The sequence below is a fragment of the Podarcis muralis genome, chromosome 10 (genome assembly GCF_964188315.1).
Source record: "Podarcis muralis chromosome 10, rPodMur119.hap1.1, whole genome shotgun sequence".
NCBI classification, from domain to species: domain Eukaryota; kingdom Metazoa; phylum Chordata; class Lepidosauria; order Squamata; family Lacertidae; genus Podarcis; species Podarcis muralis.
The window spans coordinates 63,163,906-63,176,217 of NC_135664.1; the positions used below are offsets into that span (position 1 = coordinate 63,163,906).

Consider the following 12,312-nt stretch of genomic DNA (forward strand, 5'->3'; position numbering starts at 1 on the left):
GTGAGGTCATGTGGCTGGTGAACTGAGTCACATTCAGACTTTATAAAACCTCTTTTTTCAAATCAGCTAGTTTGGTAACAGTCTCTACTAATTACCCTGACTTGCTTTCCTACCCTTGGGTGATGAACCATCAAATGAGCATATTGAGGATGTGGCTGAACCACATTGCATTGAGCTTAGTGTGTGTTGGAATATTCCGAACCCGGCGAGGTCTCTGAAAACAATTTTGCATTGCATGTTGTTTTCCAGTCACTTTGTCAACAGCAGGCCACCGTTTTGTTTTGCAGATTTCCTGCCGTCACTGAAAAGCCTCTTTGGGAATCCAGTGTATTTTTTATACCTCTGCTCCAGCATCACCCAGTTCAATTCTCTCATTGGTATGGTGACTTACAAAGCAAAATACATTGAGCAGCAGTTTGGGCAATCATCTTCGAAGACCAATTTTGTCATAGGTATGAATGCCGTGCTTTTTCAAAATGATTACCGTATTTTTCTGTGCATAACATGCCCCCATGTATAAGATGCCCCCTATTTTGGGGGACTACAAATTAAGAAAATGAGGGGAGATTGCCCAGAGTTGTTGTTGAGCCTTTTTAGGGGGGATTGCAGAAAATAGCTCACCCGCATGATCTGCATGGCCACTCGCATGCGTCACAATAGCCGCTTACCGTCTGTTCCCTCGCTGGCAGAAGCCAGCAGTTGTCTGCCCAATTGATGCAGCAGCAGCCAATCAACAACAGCCCTTGCCGCAGCCACCAATAGCACGCCCAGTATCCACTGACAATCTCTGGATCGCGGCAGCAGCCAATCGCACGTCCCCCCTATGCACTATCTGTGTATAAGACGAGCCCAAATTTTGAACCTTATTTTTTAGTAAAAAAACCCACCTCGTCTGATACACAGAAAAGTACGGCATGTAAATAGATGCCACTCTGTGCTAGCTTTGCTGAGTGGAAGCTAGGTATGGAAACAAAGCCTGCTTTTCGGGTCAGAGTTTTCTTTGGGTATGTCAAAGGCTGCAGAATTGCGAGGCAAACATGGAGTTTCTTATATATACCGAGGGTTGAAGCCCATGTTAGTTCTATTCAAAATGCACCCAACTGAAATTAATATCCCTGATGGACTTGGGTCCATTAATTTCAGTGCATCTGCTTTGAGCAGAACTTAGTTGGATGCAACCCAAGTGTTTTATTTTTGGACCAGCTGCGTTACACTTTGTTGTTCTCGTTCCTCGAAGATGGAAGTTGGAATTTCTTGGCATGGCACCTATTCAACTAGTATAATCTGCGAATGCTGTTTAGGAGGAGAAAAGGCACTCAGCAGCAATTATTGCCCACAGCACAGTGCCTTCCATTGTATGTCAAGCTTTTCTTAGTGCTAAGCCGCTAGCTATGTGTGAAACAATTTAAGATTATGCATAGCAGAGGAAGTGCCACTTGAGAAGAATAGGCAAAAGGTTTATTGCTGTTACTATAGGACAACAGTCACTGATCCGGTGCCCTCCAGACTTTTTGGACTGTTGACCATGCTGGCTGGGGCTGATGGGAGTTATAGCTCAAAACATCCAGTGGGGACGAGGTTGGCAAAGACTGCTATAGCATAATAATGCAAGACACCCAGACAGGTCCCAATATGTTGTCTTTGGGCAGTAGGGAGATGAGAGGGGATGGGGGGTGGAGGAAAAATGGTCCACCTCAGATATTTCCACATTCAGCAACTATAAAAGTATATTAAAACTAGAGGGGGTGCCCAGTGCTGTATATTAAAACTAGAGGGGGTTTCCCAGTGCTACCAAAACATATTGTGATTTTTAAATGGACAGTGTACCGTATTTTTCGCTCCATAAGACGCACCTGACCATAAGACACACCTACCGTATTTTTCGCCCTATAGGACGCACCGTCCCATAAGGCACACCTAGTTTTTTGGGGGGAGAAATAAAGGGGGGGAAATTATTTCCCCCCCAGGCGCGGGACTGGGGTGGGGGAAGCCCGAGCTTCCCCCGACCCCAGCCCCCAAACAGGCAGCTCTCTGCAAGCCGTGGGAGCCCAGCGCTGGCTCCCGCTGCTTGTGGAGAGGTCCGCGAAGCCTGGACGTGCTGAGCTGAGCGTGCGCAGGCTTCAACATGCAGGCAACTCTGCGCAAGCAGCGGGAGCCCAGCGCCGGGCTCCCGCTGCTTGTGGAGAGGTCCGCGAAGCCTGGACACGCTGAGCTCAGCGTGCGCAGGCTTCAGCGTGCAGGCAACTCTCCGCAAGCAGCGGGAGCCCAGCGCCGGGCTCCCGCTGCTTGCGGAGAGGTGCGTGAAGCCTGGAGAGCGAGAGGGGTCGGTGTGCACCGACCCCTCTCGCTCTCCAGGCTTCAGCGAAAGCCTGCATTCGCCCCATAGGACGCACACACATTTCCCCTTCATTTTTGGAGGGGGAAAAGTGCGTCCTATAGGGCGAAAAATACGGTAGTTTTTAGAGGGGGAACGCAAGGAAAAAATTATTTTTAAAGGGAGTGCTGAGCAGAGCCTGTATGCATCCCAGACTCTGCTCCGCGCTCCCTTTCATGAGCCACGTGGAGCGTGTGTGCGGCGCTTGTAGGCGGACGGGCTGCCCTTCTCCCTCCTTGGGGGGAAAGCCCCCAAGAGCCGCACACATGCTCTACGCGGCTTGTGAATGAGCGCGCGGCTCTTGGGGGCTTTTCCAGGAGGTGGGGGAAGGGACTGAGGGGCTGCCCTCTGTCCCTTCCCCCACCTCCCGCAAAAGCCCCCAAGAGCCACACACCCTTTAAAGAGCGCGCGGCTCTTGGGGGCTTTTCCCCGAGGAGGGAGAAGGGACTGACGTGGCCATGCTCTCAGGGGCTTTCCCCGCCTTCCTCCCGCCTGCATTCGCTCCATAAAACGCACACACATTTCCCCTTCCTTTTAGGAGAGAAAAAGTGTGTCTTATGGAGCAAAAAATACAGTAATTTATAAGCTTGGACCCATCTTGCCAAAGAAAGGAGTGAAGTCAGACCAAAGTCACCATCTTGAATCAAAATGGCGCCTGGCATCCAAACTTCAATTATCCTCTAGTGCAGGCACGTCCAACTTCCAAGAGACTGCGATCTACTCCCACTTTTAAAAAACTGGCAGTAATCTACCCATCAAAGTTGTTGAGAGTTTTTTGGGGGGGATCAACCTGTTGGACACCCCTGCTCTAGTGGATATCAGGGTTAATTCAAAGCAGAGGTGGGCAACATGAGACCTGGCACGAGTGCCAGCTTGGCCCTGTGGCTGTAGGCAGTGGCGTAGCGTGGGGGGTGCAGGGGGGGGGCCGGCTGCACCGGGCGCAACATTGGGGGGGGCGCTCGCACTCGCAGCTCTCTGCCCCTACCTGGCAGAGGTAAAATCCACGGGTTAGGGGGCGCAAATTACTTGCCTTGCCCGGGTGCTGACAACCCACGCTACGCCACTGGCTGTAGGTGCCTGGACCCATGGGTGCCATGCAGCGTGCATGGCCCTAGCTCTGAAATTTTTGGGTGCATTAATGCAAGAGCCCCCAGAGCCCCAGGGAGTTGGCCCCTATGAGGTCCAGGGACCAACTCCAGCCCTCCCAGCTTCTCTATTTGACCCTGAGAACTTCCCCCCAGGCCACATTTCTTACTTGCTGTGTTTCATACCCTCCCTGAACCTTTCTTCCTGGCTGGAATGTGTCTTAACTCTGTTAAAATGCTAGTTGCTTGCCTGGGTAGAGACTAGAGAAGGGCCTCTGAGTGTGTGCAGGAACTCGACTATTGCATAAAGGCAAAACTGACATGATTTGCTCCACGAGCGTTTCCCTCTGGGTCCAATTCAGAAGGTATGGAATACCAAAATCATGTACAAGTGCAATACGGAATGTGTCTCAAAGCCAAATGACCATTCATTCAATAAAGAGAATTGAATTATTTTTACACAGCTGAGGCACTGCTGCTGCAATTTGGGTGACTGAGGCACTCCCGGGGATTTGAATAGGTCCCCCCCCCCCAGTTTGCGGATTATCCTTTAGCAACAAGTACACTTGTAGGAAATCAGTCCTGAGTGATCACTGGAAGGACAGATCCTGAAGCTGAGGCTCCAATACTTTGGCCACCTCATGAGAAGAGAAGACTCCCTGGAAAAGACCCTGATGTTGGGAAAGATGGAGAGCACAAGGAGAAGGAGACGACAGAGGATGAGATGGTTGGACAGTGTTCTCGAAGCTACCAGCATGAGTTTGACCAAACTGCGGGAGGCAGTGGAAGACAGCAGTGCCTGGCGTGCTCTGGTCCATGGGGTCACGAAGAGTCGGACACAACTAAACAACAACAACATTTGTAGAGATTCTTTGCTCTTTATTGAATGAATAACACTCATACACTTGTACCTGATTTTGATATTGCATGCATTATGTAAAGACTATATTTAACGAAACGGACACTTGGTGGAATGTAAATGTCTTATTTTTACATTTTGCCTTTGGGAAATTCTATAGAATTACATACAGAATTATGTGAGCCGTGTTTCTGTATTTCTCTATATTCCTTTGTGTTGCGTTCCTACGGAAGGAGCAATAACTGGTACTGGCCAATTTTTTATTGGGCTACCAGAATTTTTCAGGGGAATTATGTAGGTTGCTAAAAACGAGACCACACCGTATTGATTTTCCTCTTTGTTTGAGGGACTGTAGGTCTCATCAATATCCCTGCTGTGGCTTTGGGTATATTCTCCGGAGGGCTGATCATGAAGAAATTCAGGCTGAACGTTTTGGGAGCGGCCAAGTTGTCCCTGGGATCCTCTTTCTTTGGCTACCTCCTCCTGCTGCTGCTCTTTGCCATTGGCTGCAAGAATGTTGATGTGGCAGGCCTGACCGTCTCCTACAAAGGGTATGTTCAACTGGGCTGGGGCTGGGCTGGGGAGTGGCTTTGGTGAAATGCTGTTCGAAATGGACTTGCAAGAGCACCTTCTTCTTATACAGTGGTACCTCTGGTTGCGAATGGGATCCATTCCGGAGGCCCATTCGCAACATGAAAAGAGTGCAACCCGCAGTGGTGCGTCTGCGCATGCGCAGGTTGCGATTTGCCGCTTCTGTGCATGCGCGAGCGGCGAAACCCGGAAGTAACCCTTTCCGGTACTTCCGGGTCGCCGCAGGACGTAACCTGAAAGAACGTAACATGAGGCGGACGTAACATGAGTTATGACTGTACTTGTGTGGACTAACTTGACCGCTTTGATCTAGGGAACTCACAGCTTTCCAAGTCCCTCATCATTTTCAATCTGCACTGGCAAGAACTTGTTTTTCATTAGTGTAGCGGCACCTGCTCTCTCGAACTCCCTGCCTTTTGAGATTAGGCAAGTGCCTTCATTGTTGTGTTTTTGATGTCTGCAAAAAACGGTTCAGGTTAGCTTACTAATACATGTGCTTTCATTACATACATGTGTTTTTTAAAAAAATCTGTGGATTTTATCTATATTTATTATTTTCTTGCTATTTTTAATGAGTGTTCTGTAACTGCTTAGAGACAGGGTTTTGCTTTTTTTGCTTTTTTTCTGATTCAGTGGTATATAAATTTTAGTAAATAATTTTTAAAAAGCTTTGAAAATATACTGCAGCTAATGTGCTGCTTTTCACTGCTACTGAAGTTTCCTTCAAGAACTGCAGCACACAGAGTCAACATGTGTGTGATCTGCTAGTTGTGTTCTCAGCCATGTGAATTTTTCAGACAGTCTTAGTACCAGCACCATGCATTTAGAGCACTCTTGCGCCACTTTAAGGGGAAACACATCATGCTCCTTCTGGGGTCGTTCGTCCACCTTTGGTCCCCATCCTGCACTCAACTGAGCCCTCACCTGTGGCTCCTAGAAGCTGTCAGCATGCAACAACACAGGAAGGGCTTCGACTGGACAGCTAATCAAGTGAGGGTAGCTGATAGGTATTAAACTCTTGATGAGTTAGGGCAGGCACCCCCAAACTCGGTCCTCCAGATGTTTTATAATAATAATAATAATAATTTTTTATTTATACCCCACCCTTCCCGGTTCAAAAACTGGGCTCAGGGCAGCTAACAACAAATTTAAAACACTTAATTATAAAAGCAGCATAAAATATAGTATAAAACAAAAATTCAAAAAGTAAAAATCAATTAGATAATCCCCAGGGTTACAGTTTTTTGGGGGGACTACAATTTCCATCATCCCTGACCACTGGTCCTGTTAGCTGGGGATGATGGGAGTTGTAGTCCCAAAACATGTGGAGGGCTGAGTTTGGAGGTGCCTGAGTTTGGGGCTTCCCATGCATGCATGACAGATTGAGTGGATGAGACCAATAGTGGGTCCAACATTTAAGACTGTGGTTTCTGCATATCCTGCAGAGGGAAATGAGGGGCAGATGGGGCTTGTCAACCTGGAAGTGTAGCCCCTCGAGGAGAAAGAAAACTCTAATCCTCAACCTCCTTCGCCTTATCTAAAGAGTAAATTCTGCACAAATCTGGAGTGGAGTCCCTAAGACGTTTGGATGGCGCCTTGTACGCCTCCTTCTGGCAACTCCTGCAGCCAAGCTGGTGCCAAACGTCTTGCTCTGCTTCCTTTGCATCACATCAGTGAGGTCGAGAGAGGGGGTCTTGTCATATGGGCAGCCCAAGACTTCCATACACACTGCCAAGGCTTGCACCTCAGGAAGGTCACTTTGGGGCTGCTAATGCAGCAATTTGATTTCACCCTCAGAGGCACACTCCATTGCCTATCGAGACAGACAGATGCCAACAATTGTTGTTGTTGTTGTTTAGTCGTTTAGTCATGTCCGACACTTTGTGACCCCATGGACAAGAGCACGCCAGGCAGGCACTCCTGTCTTCCACTGCCTGTTTGGTCAAACTCATGCTGGTAGCTTGGAGAACACTGTCCACTATCTTGTCCTATGTCATCCCCTTCTCCTTGTGCCCTCCATCTTTCCCAGGGAGTCTTCTCTTCTCATGAGGTGGCCAAAGTATTGGAGCCTCAGCTTCAGGATCTGTCCTTCCAGTGAGCACTCAGGGCTGATTTCCTTCAGAATGGATAGATTTGATCTTCTTGCAGTCCATGGGACTCTCAAGAGTCTCCTCCAGCACCATAATTCAAAAGCATCAATTCTTCGGCGATCAGCCTTCTTTATGGTCCAGCTCTCACTTCCATACATCACTACTGGGAAAACCATAGCTTTAACTATACGGACCTTTGTTGGCAAGGTGATGTCTCTGCTTTTTAAAAAAGTCACTGCTTCCCTCAAAGAATTCTGGGAGCTGTCGTTTGTTAAGGATGCTGCCAAGAGCTACAAGGAAACCCCTATTCCCCTCACAGAGCTACAATTCCCCAAGTTCCCTGGGAAGAAGGGTTGATTGTTAAATCACTCTGGGAATTGTGACTCTGTGAGGGGAATAGGGGCCTCCGCACAATTCTCTGCACTCTCAGTGAACTACAATTCCCTGGATTGTTTCGGGGAAGGTATAACACTTTAAAGTGGTATTTCATTGCTTTAAATGTACAGAGCAGAAGGGGCTTTAGGCAGATGGTAAATAGCTTTTCAAAAGATGCCTCCCCCATACACACATTACATAAGCCCTCTAAAATTCTGACTCCGGAATCAGTATCCCGAAAGGAAAAACGATTTCCTCAGTCAACCCCTGGTCTCATAAACACAGCCTCTGGAGTACTGGAAATGTTAGCATCTTTGCCTTCAGAGAGGTTGATGACAGCGCCTGGAACAGTAAACATGGAAAAGCTTTTCTCAGATAAAAGCATGTCATGTCCTTGAAAGCAGGCTTGTTGAGCATGTTCGACATTAGAGGCGGGGGACAAGGAAACAGAGCTTGAATCAATATCCAGTCCATGGGCCTTCCTGTAATCTTTTGAAAGGTTGTGGTAATCACTGTTGGCAGTGACCCCATCGAAAGAGACTAATATAGAGTGTTACATGGCTTTGCAGAGCTGCTATTGGCCATTCTTCGATGAAGCACTATTTCTGGAGTATTTTCTGATAACCTCTGCAACCTAGTCCTAGTCATTCATAGCCCTGTGCACCTAGAGCCAGGCGTAAGGAAACTTTTTGACTAGATAAAGACCGGTTCTCACCCCACAGACGAACACTGACAGGTGGGCTGTGAAACCCACTTGTCAATCGTACAATGCCATTATGACATCATAAACTGTAAAAATCCCTCACATGGATTTGGCGCTGCCTAGTGGACCAAACTGCGGAAGGCAGTGGAAGACAGGAGGGCCTGGCGTGCTTTGGTCCATGGGGTCACGAAGAGTCGGACACGACTAAACGACTAAACAGAACAGTGGACAACTGGGAACCGCAGTACAAGGGGCAGAATTCCCCAGGCACTGATTGTTAAAACTGTTTTGGGAATTGTATTCCTGTGAGGGGAATTTATTGTTGTTGTTTAGTCATTTAGTCGTGTCTGACTCTTCGTGACCCCATGGACCAGAGCACGCCAGGCACTCCTGTCTTCCACTGCCTTCCGCAGTTTGGTCAAACTCATGTTAGTAGCTTCAAGAACACCGTCCAACCATCTCGTCCTCTGTCGTCCCCTTCTCCTTGTGCCCTCAATCTTTCCCAACATCAGGGTCTTTTCCAGGGAGTCTTCTCTTCTCATGAGGTGGCCAAAGTATTGGAGCCTCAGCTTCAGGATCTGTCCTTCCAGTGAGCACTCAGGGCTGATTTCCTTAAGAATGGATACGTTTGATCTTCTTGCAGTCCATGGGACTCTCAAGAGTCTCCTCCACCACCATAATTCAAAAGCATCAATTCTTCGGCGATCAGCCTTCTTTATGGTCCAGCTCTCACTTCCATACATCACTACTGGGAAAACCATAGCTTTAACTTTACAGACCTTTGTTGGCAAGGTGATGTCTAGGAGCCTCCAAACAACTCTCAGAACCCTTAACAAACTACACCTCCCAGAATTCTTTGGGGTAAGCCAAGACTGTTTAAAGTGGTATCACCACAGTTTAAATGTTTGGTGTGAATGGGGCCGTCGATGAAATTATGGGCACCTAGCACATCATTGTTTTCTTTTAGAAAACAGATGGAAGACATGCTTTTTTCTATCAGGCTTTTGGATGTGGAGAACATCAAGGGTTGGAATTTTATGAATAGTTTGCTGCTGTTGTTACGGGTTGTATTGAAAAGTTTGCTTTTCGGTTCTTGTGTTGTATAGTTAGAATGTGGTTTTGTGTTGCAAACTGCCCCACAGCCTTTTGGTGAAGGACTATAGCTGCGTCTGTTTTGGATGCAGAAGTTCAAATTCAATCTATGACATCTCCAGGTATCACTGGGAAAGATAACACTGAAGAGCCTCTGCCAGCCAGTGTTGACAGTACTGATCTAGATTGGCCAACGGCCTGACTCCATATGAGGCACCTTCCTCTGTATATTAATCAATTACATTTCCATTGATCAGGCTGGCTGGGGATAATGGTTACTGGAGTCTGCAATGTTGCCCACTTTTTTAAAATATAATTTTTATTTTGCTTTAAACAAATACAGATAAATATAAACAACCAAGATTACAAAAGAAAAATCCTTTATAATAATAATGAAAAAGGCTAAAAAACTACAAAAAATATCAAAGTACATGGCATAGAACATAAGCCATTATGGGAAAGAAAAAGGAAAGGAGAAGGAGAAGGAAGGAAGAAGAAAAAGAGGGAAAGAAAAAAAAAGGGGGGGGATGATCCAAAACACAAGAAGGCTCATCTATTGTACGTCAAGGTCACAACAGATCATTATTCTTATCAATTCTCTCTATCTGCATTCCATAGAATCCCTCATCTTGGTTTCAGAGAACATTTCCCTATGCGGTATCATTCTAAACATAACCAGGTCTTTATTGATGAACCCTTATCCCCTAGATAATTATTTAAACATTCCCATTCTTCTTTCACCATCTTTTTAGGTTTATCTCTTATTGCATCGGTCAGTTACGCGAGCTCCAAGCACTTGCACAATTTGACTACCCATTCATCTTTGTGGTTGCCCACTTATTTCTGTGACATAAGTGGAAATTCAGTGACTATTGGGTTGTAGCCAATGGAGTATTAGTGGCAAGGAGAATTCTCCCCTCCTCCCTCCCTACACAGACACAGCTTGCTAAGTGGGGCATAGCTGCTATGCTATCTTTTCGGCTGGTGAGTCCCTGTTGCTTACCAGGAGGGAGGCTGTGGGGAGGTCAGCGCGGTGCAAAAGCACGCAGAGGACTGTGGGACTGGTTCCTCTAGTGCATTTGCACCGTGCTGACCTCTTTGCTGTCTTCCTCCTCTTCTTCCTCCTCTCCTTTCTGGAGAGCCCAAAGGTTTGCATAGTGGCTGCACCCCAGCTGCAGAGCTGCTTCTGTCCCCACAGCAGCCTCTGAAAAGCCTCTCCTAATTATTTGCCCCTCTCCTTTCTCCAGCCACAAACAGGTGGAACGAACTCTGTTTTCGGAGTGCAACTCGGGCTGCATCTGCTCCAAGAATGAATGGGATCCCATATGCGGGGAAAACGGAATCACCTACATCTCGGCTTGCCTTGCTGGTTGCAAAACATCCAATGGAAGTGGGAAAGACATGGTAAGTGGCTTCTTTCTGACTGGTCCTTCCTCTACTTTGATAAGTAAAGGACCAATTCACGTGTTTTTGCAATGTCCTATACTCACAAAGTTTTGGGAGAAAACGGTGAATTATATAAATATGAGTGCACCAAAAAAAAAAGCTAAAATTTTTGGAGGATAATTTTTTTTTAACTACATACCTGGTATATCGAATTTGACAACTGGACAATGTCAATGGATTCTCTGTGACCTTACTGTGGTCAAAAGGGCGATGTTGCTGCATTGGAAAAATAAAAGTGTATGGCTCCAATTTATTCAGTGGATTGTAGGCATGACTACACTTGCCACCTATGAGTGGATTTCTTATAGACGTAGACTTTCCATGGACAAGTATAATAATAATAATTATAATATTTTTTTATTTATATCCCGCCATCCCCAGCTGAGGCCAGGCTCAGAGGGTCTAACAACAGTAAAATAATTGTTGTTGTTTAGTCATTTAGTCGTGTCCGACTCTTCGTGACCCCATGGACCAGAGCACGCCAGGCACTCCTGTCTTCCACTGCCTCCAGCAGTTTGGTCAGACTCATGTTTGTAGCTTCGAGAACACTATCCAACCATCTCGTCCTCTGTCGTCCTCTTCTCCTTGTGCCCTCCATCTTTCCCAACATCAGGGTCGTTTCCAGGGAGTCTTCTCTTCTCATGAGGTGGCCAAAGTATTGGAGCCTCAGCTTCACAATCTGTCCTTCCAGTGAGCACTCAGGGCTGATTTCCTTCAGAATGGATAGGTTTGATATTCTTGCAGTCCATGGGACTCTCAAGAGTCTCCTCCAGCACCATAATTCAAAAGCATCTATTCTTCGGCGATCAGCCTTCTTGATGGTCCAGCCCTCACTTCCATACATCACTACTGGGAAACCATGGCTTTAACTACACGGACCTTTGTTGGCAAGGTGACAGCTTTTTAAGACGCTGTCTAGGTTTACCATCGCCTTTCTCCCAAGGAGCAGGCGTCTTTTAATTTCGTGGCTCAACATTCTAAAATCAGTTCATTATAAAATCAATTCAAATCAGATTAATGGCAACCATTGGGCTAGAGTTCTGTGAGGATTGCCAAAGGAGGGGGTCAGGCTGTGCCCTGCCCAAAGGCCTGGTGGAACAGCTCTGTCTTGCAGGCCCTACGGAAAGATATCAAGTCCCATAGGGCCCTAGTCTCTTGTGACAGAGCGTTCCACCAGATTGGAGCCACAGCCAAAAAAGCCCTGGCTCTGGTTGAGGCCAGCCTAACCCCTCTGTGGCCCGGGACCTCCAAAGTGTTTTTGTTTGAAGACCGTAAGGTCCTCCATGAGACATACCAGGAGAGGCGGTCCTGTAGGTGAATTTGGAACTCATTTCTATGAAATGCAGTAGGTGAGAATGGTCATTGTTAACTGTTAACAACTGGTATAGTGATCTACTACACCTTTTTGCATTTTTCTTTCCTCGCTGAAAAAACAACAACGCTTTTCATGTGTTGTATTTAAATTCAATTTAATTTTTTTTAAGGAAAGGAACAATTCTCACAACCCTTCTCATGCTCATTTGCAATGGTGGAATCAAGCTGAGCTCCAGGTCAAGAATTAGCTCCCAACATGGAATTGCAAATGTCAGGAATCAAAAGGGCTGACAACCCCCCCCTTTTTTTTACAAGAACAGTTGGACCAGCGGCAGTCAGATGCAGAGGGTAGAGTGAGACTGCAGCTCACACACATACACCCC

General features: G+C 46.8%; 1 protein-coding gene across 2 annotated transcripts in view; it reads left to right on the top strand.

Annotated features, from left to right (window-relative positions):
• Positions 1 to 12,312, top strand: part of SLCO1C1 (solute carrier organic anion transporter family member 1C1) — a 34,792-nt gene that overhangs the window by 9,196 nt on the left and 13,284 nt on the right. For both annotated transcript variants that reach the window (XM_077935280.1, XM_077935279.1), the window contains exons 9-11: positions 288 to 452; positions 4,674 to 4,869; positions 10,417 to 10,573. In XM_077935280.1, coding sequence (XP_077791406.1) covers positions 288 to 452; positions 4,674 to 4,869; positions 10,417 to 10,573 — 518 coding nt within the window. The remainder of the gene's footprint in view (positions 1 to 287; positions 453 to 4,673; positions 4,870 to 10,416; positions 10,574 to 12,312) is intronic.